Source organism: Myotis davidii, unplaced genomic scaffold (genome assembly GCF_000327345.1).
Source record: "Myotis davidii unplaced genomic scaffold, ASM32734v1 scaffold208, whole genome shotgun sequence".
NCBI classification, from domain to species: domain Eukaryota; kingdom Metazoa; phylum Chordata; class Mammalia; order Chiroptera; family Vespertilionidae; genus Myotis; species Myotis davidii.
The window spans coordinates 1696282-1708515 of NW_006299706.1; the positions used below are offsets into that span (position 1 = coordinate 1696282).

General features: G+C 52.8%; 1 protein-coding gene across 1 annotated transcript in view; it reads right to left on the reverse strand.

Moving 5' to 3' along the window:
• Positions 1-11536, reverse strand: part of ARHGEF2 (Rho/Rac guanine nucleotide exchange factor 2) — a 36030-nt gene extending 24494 nt beyond the window's left edge. Inside the window, exons 1-5 of the mRNA XM_006775773.2 lie at positions 11355-11536; positions 9621-9738; positions 5970-6087; positions 5359-5398; positions 4139-4232 (exon numbers count right to left, since the gene is read on the reverse strand). Coding sequence (XP_006775836.2) covers positions 4139-4232; positions 5359-5398; positions 5970-6033 — 198 coding nt within the window. The 5' untranslated portion in view covers positions 6034-6087; positions 9621-9738; positions 11355-11536. The remainder of the gene's footprint in view (positions 1-4138; positions 4233-5358; positions 5399-5969; positions 6088-9620; positions 9739-11354) is intronic.
• Positions 11537-12234: the final 698 nt, after the last annotated feature.

Below are 12234 nucleotides of genomic sequence, written 5' to 3' on the forward strand. Positions count from 1 at the left end.
ACCGACAAGTGGAGGGTCCCCTCCAGCGCCTGGAGCGGCCTCGAGCCCCAGGGTGCGGCCTCTGAGCTCTCGTCTTCCAAAAAGCCAGCCCTGCCCAGCCCTGCCCAGCCCTGCCCAGTCCCAGCCCAGATCCTCCGCCCTCCATCCTCCCGCTGCAGGACTCAGAGACCCGCAGGCCGGAGGGTTCCAGCGCCCCCAGGTCCCCAGGGACCCGGCCACCAGCTCCTTCCGGGCCCTCGGCCCTTCAAAGCAAACAGGCCAGAGACGACAGGCTCCCCTGACAATTGGGGGTCGGGGTGGAGAGAGGGCGGGGAAGTCGAGAGGAACTGGAGGCTGAGTGTTTGGAAGGCGTGAAGGAGACGATTCAACCCCCGGAGGACAGAGGGGAGCACGGAGAATTCTTCTGCAAGCTCCACCCCTCTGAGGCCTTCCTGACCGCACTCGGTCCATTCACCTCCCCTCCTGCCTCCGCCCCTGCCAAACACTTGAGGGTGGAGAGGAATTCACTACCTGAACGCTAAGAAGCTAAGGCAGTCCTTTCTGGTGTCTACTTCTCACTGTTGCAAGTGAGGCCAGACCCAAGAGACCAGAAACCAGCCTGTGCCAGTCAGGGGCAGCTGGGGTAAGGCCCGTCTCTCCACGAGAAGGGGGATGGGGCGCCAGCCCTGGAGGCACCCTCCACCTTTGGTGAGCTTCCTGCTACTGGGAAAGTTCCTCCTCCAGGCGCTAGCTACACCCACTCACGGTGCAGCTCATTTCTGCCTCCCAGGGTCTCCCACCTCTGGAGAAACCAGAAGCATGGGATGCCCTGAGACAGAGCATCCCCTGTTTGCAGAGGCCCGACCAGTTCTAGTCCCAAAAGGTGTGGGGGAAGGAGGGAGGAAGCCCGAAATAGTGGCAGACTGAGCCAGCCCAGGCTGAGCGGCTCCCAGGACCTGCTCGCTGGGCAGGAGGGCAGGCTGCAGGTCTCAAGTCCAACTCAGCACTCTTGTAGGTGCCAATTTTAGCTTCTGCCACTATTTCGGGCTCCACCGCCTCACCACTGGCTGAGCTGGTTGGGCTCCTCACCCACAGCACCACCCCCACAGTGCTCCTCTGGCTTCCCCTCCTGCCTAGCAACTCCTTCACCTCCTTCTTCACCCATTCCCCTGTCAGGATCCTTATATAGCAAAGACCAGGAAAAAGGAGAAGAAGGAACCATGCCTGTTCTAGACTGAAGAGAAAGCAGAAAGGACTTCTCCAGAGCCAGGAGAGAAGCTGATTCCTCCAGGAGTGCACCTGCAGGGGCAACCTCCTGAAAGGCCCTAGGAACTCCCCCAAACCAGTAGTCCAGAGGCTCCCAGGCTCAGAACCCCGGATTGACTTACCCCCACCCCAGTGGGCAGCCAAGGCTGAAGAATGTACTAAATTTAGCCCAGTCGGCATGGCTCAGTGGCTGAGCATCAGCCTATGAACCAGGAGGTCACGTTCCATTCCCGGTCAGGGCACGTGCCCGGGCTGCAGGCTTGATCCTCAGTGTGGGGTGCGGGGGAGGCAGCGATCAATGATTTTCTCTCATCATTGATGTTTCTAGCTCTCTCCTCCTCCTCCTCTCCCTTCATCTCTGAAACCAATAACAAATATTTTACAAATAAATACATAAAAGTGGCCACTACCTTCTTTAGCTCATTTAACTGAACAGGTGTGTCCTCCACATTTCATGGGTAGGGAGACCATCTAGACAAGAAGCTGGTTGTTAGAGTCCGAGTCATGGCCAGTAAGTGACCAGATGGAGCCCTAGGGATCCCTGGGCCCAAGCAATGCAGTGCCCAGGAGGAAGCTTGCTTTTCTTATTATTACTCTGGACCTTGTGCATTCTGGGAAGGATGATTAAGACCTAACTGACTCCAGTGGCCATCCATCAGAAGATGGTAGAAGAAGGGAAGAAAGGGGATAAACTGTTATGTTAGCTTTACTGACAAGCAGAGGCAATTTAGGCTCTAAATTGTCTTGCCTGAGAAATGGAGATTAAAATATTTATCTTTCGCAGGATGTTATAAGAATTAAGTAAGATGACCTCTGGAAAAGCGTTTTGTCAGCCCTACAATGCTGGTCAAATAGGAAGGAATAAGCCACTTCCTTCTCTCACTGCTCGACTGAGCGGCTCTCCAGCCCCACCCCTGGTGTTTACCTCCTCACAGCCCCTTATCCTGAGCTGGGAGGAAGGGGGAGAAGAGATTCGGTGAAAGACACGCACATTCATGAGGGTGGAAGGAAGATGGACCAGAGGACAGAGCGGGAAACAGGGCCACAGGACCAGAGGCCACGTGAGGAAAGGCCACGTGGGACAATGTCTTGACTCTGTGCTTTCCTGCTGCCTGTCTGGACTCCAAAGCCTCTGCCCACACTCCCCTTCACCGGGTTACTCAACCCGGCACCAAACTGTTAGGTCAAGAGTGGGCAAACAACTGCAGGCAAGAGGGTGGTTCTGCCAGCGACGCTAAAGCCCTGAACTGAGCCGGAGCGCCTGTGGGAAGGTGAGACTCAGACCCAAGGCCGCATGTTAGCTTTGTTCTTTAAAGAGCTCTGCCCCCACCACGGAGAGGACAGGCCTCACTGCCCTGCCCCCTCCCCTCCCCCCAGCTTTAGGATCCCCTCCCCGCCCCCCTGCTCCTCCTCTTCTCAGATGATTGGTCTCAAGCCTCAACTCCCCACTTTGGCCATAGTGAGAAGGTGCTAACCACCTGGCTTTGTCTCTGCCTTCCCTGTGCGCCCAGAGGACGGGGAATCTTGGCTAAAAGGCAGGCAGAGAGAGCCCTGGCTCTGCGGGTGGGGCCAGAAGGAGCCTGGACAACCTTCCTAGGGGAGACTCCTGTGATTCTTCCAAGTGGATAGATGATGGCTGCTCTGGGCGTCTCTCAATGCTCAGGAGCCACCTTGAGGTGGAAAGTACATGTATAATTGGGGAGGCCCCCAGAAGAAAAGGGGGGGAATGGCTCAGAAAATGAAGAAAGTGGATACAAATTCGAATAGCAGGCAGAGCTCCCAGCGTCACCAGAGCCCAGAGGTTGGTAATAAGAAAGAGAGCAGCCCTAACTGGTTTGGCTCAGTGGATAGAGCGTCGGCCTGCAGACTCAAGGGTCTCGGGTTCGATTCCGGTCAAGGGCATGTACCTTGGTTGCGGGCACATCCCCAGTAGGGGGTGTGCAGGAGGCAGCTGATCGATGTTTCTCTCTCATTGATGTTTCTGGCTCTTTATCCCTCTCCCTTCCTCTCTGTAAGAAATCAATAAAATATATTTTAAAAAAGAAAAGAAAAGAAAGAGAGCAAAGTGCCTGCACCTGCCCAGGGTTAGAACTGCACATGCCTTCCACGGACAAGGTGCACGTGCTTCCCTAATCATCTCCCTTCCTGGCTGCCTCTTTGCCTATGGCAGGGTCCTCAAACTTTTTAACCGGGGGGGCGGGCCGTAGTTTGAGGACCCCTGGCCTATAGTCTAACTTCAACTCCTGCTGCTGCCGTATCCACCTATAAAATTATGAATTTTAAAACATTTCATAATGCTAATACTCTATGAAGAAGTAAAGAGTAGCCCTAGCTGGATTGGCTCAGTGGATAGAGCATCAGCCTGCAGACTGAAGGGTCTTGGGTTCGATTCTGGTCAAGGGCACATGCCCAGATTGGGGACTCGATCCCCCGTCGGGGGGGTGCAGGAGGCAGCCAATCAATGATTCTCTCTCATCCTTGATGTTTCTATCTCTCTCCCTCTCCCTTCCTCTCTGAAATCAATAAAAATATATTTTAAAAAATGCAGAACAGTGTTGCTGTTAACAATTATTATTATGCCCCATGGTTATGATTTCTGCTGCCCACCTCTTAGCTATGTGAGGCCTAAAGGAAAGGAGGGCTAGTCCACCCTGCAGCTGCTGAGGCTCTTGGCTGTCTCGTCCAGCTGTCCACAGCTGGCTGCTAAACTGCAGGCACGGGGAAAACAGAGGGAAGGCGGTTTCCTGGACTGCAGAAGCAAGGCTGGGAGAGGCAGCATGTGTTCCCTTAAAACTTGAACATGGCCCCGAGTCTCTGTCTCCCAGGGGTGGGGAGGAAAGGAGCTGGAGAGGCAGCGGGTCCCAGGCCACCTACTTCCCCAGCTGATGCCTACCTTGGCCTTGCCGGTCATGCCCCAGAGGAAGCTGAAGGTTCGTCGCAGGGAGGAGCCTACCCAGGTATCCGAACCGCGTTCCAGTTGGCTACAGCTGCAGAAAGAGAAGGCAGAGGTGAAAAGATACTCCCAGAGAGATGGCAGATGGAGGTGCCATGATAAGGAGAAAGAAAGTGGAGATTCGAGGGGAAAGACGCAGAAAAAGGGCGAGGAAGATAAAGGAAGGACTCAGAGAGAAAGTCGCTCCCCACCCCCACCTCCTAGGACTTCCTGGGTGTGAAGGGCTAGTTTTCCAGGCCCCTCTATTTATGAGGAAAACTCCAGGCTCCTCCCAGATAAATGCAGACACCCCCCCCATCCCCCCACCCCCCTCCTCTACTTCATCCAGGCCCAATCTTCTCTCTCATGCTGCTCCCAGAGGAAGCCACATGGGGGGGGAGCTCTCTGGGGCGGCATTGTCCCCTCCTAAAACAAGAGCCCTGTGTAGGACCCCCTCCGCGGTTGGGAAAGGGCCTCTGGGCCTAAAACCAATAAGGACTGAATTTCCTGGGATTTCATCAGCCCCATCCCATGAGCTAATCCCAAAGCCAGAGCCAGGAGGATGTGTCAGCTAGAGATTCTGGGACCGCAAATCAGAGCCTGACATCTTAAAGGGCCCGTGACTAGCTCTCACACCCGCGCTGTCTTAGAGGGCTGGCCCACTCCAATCGTGCTTCAGCGGCAGGAGCCAGACGAACAGGTGCTGATTTTGCATGCTTACTGACAGAGCCCATGAACCCTCCCAGCCTTCGCCCGGATTCCTGAACTATGCCTTCCGCCTCTGCCCGCTCCCCTGGGGGTTCTCCTTAGAGCCACTGCCCATTGGTCAGTTACCGGAGCCATCAAAGCTGATTCATTCGTGGTTCTCCCTCACTGTCTCTCCCTAAGACTGTCCAACAGCCCGTCTGCCTGCTCACCTTTCTGGCACTGGCAACTAGCAACTCTCTCTTTCATTTAACGGACACCCTATCGTCTGGATACTCCTTTTCTTTCTTTAATTTCTTCCCCATCCCATGGGCTACCAGAACCTTCCGGAGCCTTCCCTGGGTCCGTTCTATGCAGCTCAGGGAGGAAGGCATTTGGAGGTCTTGGATCAGAAATGTTAAGGGGAGCAATGTTTAGGAAGCGCTGCCCCTCCCCCATCTAGGCCTTTGAAGGACTCCAGATCTCCCCAAACTTACCTTTGGCTGAAGTTAGCAGCCGAGGACTGGGATAAATTTCCTGCCAACACAAAAGGAGACGAGAAGTGTCCAGCTGAAGCCAGACAAAGGCGTCCAGGGCGGCCTCCCCCACCCCCTCCACCTGGATCAGGTTCCCCAGCTGCAGGTGCATGTGACGCCATTCCCGAGGGCGAGCTCTGGGGAGCAGGGCGGGAGGGCGGGGTCTGGGCAGAGCTAAAGAACTTGGGAGCCAGGGTTATGTGGAGAAGGGGGCCAAGGACCCCATGTCTCCGTCATGCTTCTGGTGAATGGAGAGGACAGCGGTTTCGCAGTGAGCTCCCAGTGCCTCATCTTGAGGACAAGGTGCATTGCAGTTAACTGTCCTCCATCTCTGGCGATAAGGGAGGCTGGAGAGCCTCGGGTGTCCTGTGTTCTCCTTCACTGTAAGGAGAGTGTCAGGATGCCAGAGTCCTGAATTCAAATCTCTCATTGCAATAAAGGCATTTTGGGGTTTCCGAATTAGAGTTAGATATAACCCCGGATCTATCTGAACCCTAAATAGCTCACCCTGAGGAGTGGTGGTGAGACAGACAGGGGGAGCTACCACTGCTTTGCTCCCCACTTTGACTCACCGGCTGGATCTGAGCCACTCCAGAAGCAATTGATGCCACTCATGGATACAGACTTGGAAAGCATGCCAGTGGCTGAGTGGTCCAAAGGGCCAGCAGATGGAGGACAGGAACCCTGACCCTAGAATCACGTCAAGAATCCTCACATAAATGTTAGGCTTCATCCATCTCCCCTACTCCCCATTTTTCACTTTCCCCGCACAACATGGCCCATCTTCAGGGCCTCAAGCCTTTCACCCCCTCCCCCATCACAATCCATATCTGGGATATTCCATTGAAATAACTGGGAAGTTCTGCTAGTTACTAGTCAGCACTGTGCAACTCAAGCCCAGGCTTCCTTAATAGAGAAAACGTCTTAGAAAAGATTTACCCTGAATGGTTTCCAGATTTGACAAACTCAACCTATGGAAGCCAGACATGTAATGAGAAAAACTGAGGTCATCTGGGTTTAAGACAATAAGGAATAAAAATATTTATAAGCCACATACCCAACCATTAGAAAATACCTTTATCCCAAGCCTACTTGGGGCATCACAAAACTGACCAAATATCAGACCATAAGGCAAATTTTAATAATTTCAAATAGTCTGTCATTGAAATCATAGGAAATAACCCAGAAATCCCTTTCCAGTAGATTGGATAAAGAATCTTTGATAGCCCGGCCAGTGTGGCTCAGTGGTTGAGCGTCGACCTATAAACCAGGAGGTCATGGTTCAATTCCTGGTCAGGGCACATGCCCCAGTTGCAGGTTTGATCCCCAGTGTGGGATGTGCAAGAGGCAGTCGATCAATGATTCTCTCGCATCATTGATGTTTCTCTCTCTCCTTCTCCCTTCCTCTCTGAAATCAATAAAAATATTTTTTAAAAGTAAAAATGCACACTGGGAGAAAATATTCACAATACACATATCTGACAAAAGACTCAAATCCAGAATATATGAAGGACTTTTACAAATCAGTAAGAAAAAGACAAGCTGGTATTTGCAGCCCTTGCTCTCTAGCATCAGTGCAGCATCTAACACACAGCGTTCCATCCCAACGAGAAGGGGGTAAGTAAAGCCGTCTCTATAGCAAGGCTCCTACAAAGTAGACTGCCCACAAATTGCCCGTCCGTAGAAAAGCAACTGGCTACCAAAGCCACTCCAAAGGGTGCGCCCTCTCCTGGAGGGGCGAAGAGACCTCGTGGTCACAGGCCCGGTTCTGCGGCACTTCCTTAAATATTAGACGTTATTGGAAGGCCACTGAACTTCTGATCTGCAAACGTCCTGTCCCGCCTCTGAGGCGAGGAATTGCTCAGGACTTCAAACATCCGCGCTCCCAGAGCGCAGCTATTGGTGCTTTGCAGGAGGCAAGTGAGGCCTATGTGGTTGGCCTTCCTGAAGACACCAGTCTGTGTGCTATCCACGCCAAACGTGTAACCATTATGCCCAAACAGCCAGCTAGCACGCCGCATACGTGGAGCACGAGCTTAAGAATCCACTATGATGGCAAGCATTTCATTCTTTCATGATGATGATGATTTCATAGTAATGTGCTTCATAATGGCAAAGAATGGAAATTATCCAAACGTCCATCAACAGAAGAATGAAATGAAAACGAATGAACTGTAACTTTTTGCAACACAGGGATAAAAATCAGAAACAGAATGTTGAATGAAAATTATAGAACAATGTGTATACTATAACATCATTGTTTTTAAATTGAGAAGCAAGAAAAAATAATGTAATATTAGGGGATGCATATATTTGTGTTAAAACTATTTTAAAAATTAAATGAATGATAAAGAAAAAAATCAAGATAGTGGTTGCCTCTATGGGAGCCAAGGGAATAAGAGAGGAAGACATAAGTAAAGATAAATGTATTGGTGATGTTCTGGCTCTTGAGATGGGTGGTTGATTTATTGGGCATTCATTTTTAAATATTATATTTAAAAGACAAATGACCCAGCCAGTGTAGCTCAGTGGTTGAGTGTCGACCTATGAACTAGGAGGCTACGGTCCAATTCCCCGTCAGGGCACATGCCCGGGTTGCAGGCTCAATCCCCTGTGTGGGATGTGCAGGAGGCAGCTGATCAATGATTCTCTCTCATCATTGATGTTTCTCTCTCTCTCTTCCTCTTTGAAATCAATAAAAATATATTTAAAAAAATAATTTAAAACAAAAGATAAATGAAAAAATACAAGAGAGAGTATTAGCAACTCTGGCTAACTGGAGAGCACAGGTCCCATTTAAGGATGTCTGAATTTTTAAAAGTGGACGCACCCTGCTGGCCAAACAAAATAAAACTTGGAGCTAGGCCTGGCTCATGGGCCCTCAGTCTGCAAGCCCCAGTCTAGCTTAAGGAGTCTCAGACTTTTGGTCTGTGGACTTTGGAGAAGAACTTATACTCACTCGCCGTTGCAGGAAGAAACAAAAAGACCCCAAACATATGGGGAAGGAGAAATATAAGGGGATGGCTTAAAGATTAGATGGAGAGAGAAGGGGAATCAGAGCAGGAAGGCGGAGAAAAACACTAGAAAAACATTGCCCCCACTGCCCTCTGTGTCCAGTGGGGAAAGAAGAAGACATACCGTACCAACAAGGGGCGAAGAGGGCAGGAGCAGAGCCAGGCGGGAGAGAGGGAAAGCAGTCTGAAGGAACGGAGCAGAGAAGAAGGAAAAGAAACGGTCATTTCTCACGCTCATCCTGTACGCCAGCCCCTGTGCCGGGCACTTTGACAACTTTTTGTCATCTAAGAATCACACCTTTAAAAGGTCGTTGTTATGATCCTGATTTTCAGGAAGATGAAATAAAGTGTTCAGCTGGTACATGAAGGATCTAGGAGTCCGTTTGGTTCGGAAACCTGTTCTTTCTACGTTACCACATTGACACGGAGGCAGGGAAGACATGCAGGGTGCTGCTGGAGAAACGTGGGCGAGGGGGGAGCTGGGGCCTGCTGCTCCCCTGTAACACGCCACAGCTCCCTTCTTGCAGCCTCTCCCACACCACAGGCACCGGAGGAGGAGGCTGGGGTTGGGCTCCTTGGCCAGCTGGAGGAAGAGCTGGGAGGGAGGCAGCCTCTTCGTCCCCGGGCTTGAGACATTTCTGTGAGGCACGCGTAGCTGGCTGACCAAGTGGGGCCTCTGCAGCCCTGGTGTACCCCGGTGGTCTGTGGGTCCTGGTTTGAGATCCCCGAGTTGTGTTCCCTTAAGCCAGAAGACTGGGCAATCTCTGTATTTCTCATTTAATCATCTTCTGATTATCTTGCGGGAGAACTCTTGTCTCTCAGGGTGCCAGAGACCTAGTCTCCTCCCACAAGTGATAAATCCAGCTTCAAATCGGAGAAGCGGTTCTGACAATGAGGGGAACAGGGGCCTTTTAATGAGAGAGGAATAGAGATTCCTACGTCGACACGGAGACCCAGACCCAGCAAGGAAGGAACAGAGAGTCTCAGAGCAGAGAGACAGAGGCAGGCGACCAAGAGTGGGGTGCTCTGCGTGCAGACTCAGGGAGCAGACAGAGGGGTACAGACAAGAGACTCAGAGTCAGCCAGAGGGAGCGATGCCCGGGCACAGGGAGACCCGGCAGCTGGCAGAACAGAAGAGGCACAGAGCCATGGCTGGAAAGGCCAGGGACAGGAGGGGGAGGGGCTCCCTGGGAAGGTGTCTGTCCATACCACACTGGAAGGCTGGCCACCTTGGTGCTGCGGTTCCAGAAACGTGCCCAGGTCCTCTTGGCTCTGCAGTAAGGCAGTCTCCTGGGCCCCAGCGCATCCCGAAGCCTGCAGTTTGCTCCTGAAACACACATGGCCACCACTGCCCTCTGTACCCAATGGCCAGTGATGGGCACAAGAGAGGAAAACGGCCTCAGCCCAGCCCTGTTGCTTGCCCCCAGCCCAGCCCTTCCTGTTGGCACAGGCACAGCCCTGACTCAAACTGGCCTCCCTCTCTCTGGAGCTGTACTTTGGAGGAGCTGCAGAGCTGGCTGCAGGCAAGGGTGACCCCTGGTGGACATGCCACAGAACTGCCCTCCAGAAGAAAGCCAGTGCCCGGAGGGAGGCAAGGAGCAAGCTGGACTCTCGCTCCCTGCCTGCTTTCTAAAGACAACGTTTGTCCCTGCTCATCTAGATGATGCATCCAGAGGTCCCTTCTCTCTCTGCCCCGGGAGCAGAATTAATGCCTGATTGCAAAAGGAGACACCCGGAAGGCCTGAGGTACCGTTAGCACCACGTAAGGGCTACCCACGGCGTCGCCGCCTTCAGCGGGCTGCTCTTAGGCAAGTGCCACGAGCCCGGCAGGCAAGGCTTTTCGCTCAAGTTCTGGCCCAAGGCGCAGGGTCTTCTCCCCTCATTTGCTCAGCCAGCCCTGACCAAGAGCCAGAAGAGGTTGGTCTACTCACCAGAGCTAAGAGAACCTGTGCCAGGGTACCAGTGCCAACGCAGAGAGACAGGGCCCTTCCATCGCTAGCAGGCGCTCACAGTGACCACTCACACTGAACTCTTCATGCTGACCCCGGGGCCTTCGCTTTCTGACTTCCTCTGTTTTGGGGGAAGTGGTCAGGGATTTTTCCAGGAGGGTGGGGTGTGGGGGGAGAGATGGGTCCCTCTCTTCTGGTCTGCCAGGCATACGCAGACCTCTGAGCGAGAGCCACTCGTCTCTCATGGCAGGACTGCACTATCAGGTCCAAGACACCTTGAGTCTGCCTCAGCCCGGAACCAGCAAGGAGGCAGCCATTTGGGAAAGGGGCTGGCTCAAGGCCCCAACCCTAGAACCAACCACTTCTCTCAATAAACCTCCCACAGTTCCCTGGGCCTGTTTCCTCATCTGTAAAATGAGGAAACGGGACCATATGACCCTGGAGTCCCTTCCAGCACTGAACCGTCGTACGGTTCTTTTCAACCCAAAGTGGGAGATGGAAGCTACAAGACCCAAGTGTCCTGATACCCCAGCCCTGTACCTCCCCTTCTCTATTCCCTCCCCGACGTGCCCTTGAGACCAGGGAGGAAGAAGGATCTAGATCAGGGGTTCTCAACCTTCCTAATGCCGAGACGCTTTAATACAGTTCCTCATGTTGTGATGACCCCCAATTTCATTGTTACAAAGTGAACATAATTAAAGCATAGTGATTAATCACAAAAACAACATGTAATTACATCTGTGTTTTCCGATGGTCTTAGGCGACCCCCGTGAAAGGGTCGTTTGACCTCCAAAGGGGTCGCAACCCACAGGTTGAGAACCGCTGATCTAGAAACACCAGGGAAAGCCACATCTTGAAAGGCAGGGTCCCCCTTTCCCAAGGGCTCACATAGGCCTGGGTTCTAAGCCCCCAGAGAGGTAACGAGAGAGTCATTCCTTTTGAACCAGGTCTCGGACTCAAGGGAAGTAGGGACAGGAGGCCCCTGGGGATTTACCTGCTCAGTTGATCCTGGGGCTCCCTGTCTGGCCCCCAACTGTGTCTTTTGAAGGGGTCATAGCTGTGGTTATGGGCACGGAAAGCCCCCGATCTTCGGAGCGGTACAGCGTGGAAGCCATCTCTCTCCTTCTTTTTCCTCTCCTCCTCCTCCTCCTCTTCCTCCAGCTGCTCTCTGGATTCAACCGCAGACAGGCAGCGGCGAGTGCGGCCTTGGGGCACCAGATCTCCACCTGTGAGGGGCGCCTCTGGGACGTCTCTGCTCATGGAAGGCACACGCAGGCCAGTCTGAGTCAAGAAGACGGAGAAGGGTGAGCAGGGTTCTAGAACTCTGGAACCCTAGATCTAGAAAGGTGTCACAGTCAGCCAGGCCTAGCGCATCGAGCCACTCCGCCCGTACGGAGGCACAGGATTGGAGTATGGCTGGCTGAGGATCACACCAGGAATTAACTGCAGAGCCAAGTCCGGGACTTGGGTTTTCTGACTCCCAGTATGGTGTTCTCTCCAGTTCAAAATGACATCCTCACCACTCATTGCTCTTCCATTTAGTGAGCACCTCTGGACAGGAAGCCAAGCCAAGGAGTTCACAGTCTAGTGAGTGACACGTGTGCACATGTGCGTGTGTGTGTGTGTGCGTGTGTGTGTGTACAGACAAAGACACAAATGACTGGTCAGAGTATGCCCAATGCCACAGAGAGAGAAGTTTTAACAAAGGGCTTTGTGCCATCCAAGGAATGTGCACATATTCCAGTTGGAGGACTCAAAGAAAGGGACACAGCAGGAAGTAGGTAGCCTTTGAGATGGGCTGCGAGGGGCAGCGTGGTTAGGATTTGGCCAACTTGGAGAGGGAGGCGTCCAGGCAGGTAAAGGTTCCTGCGTGA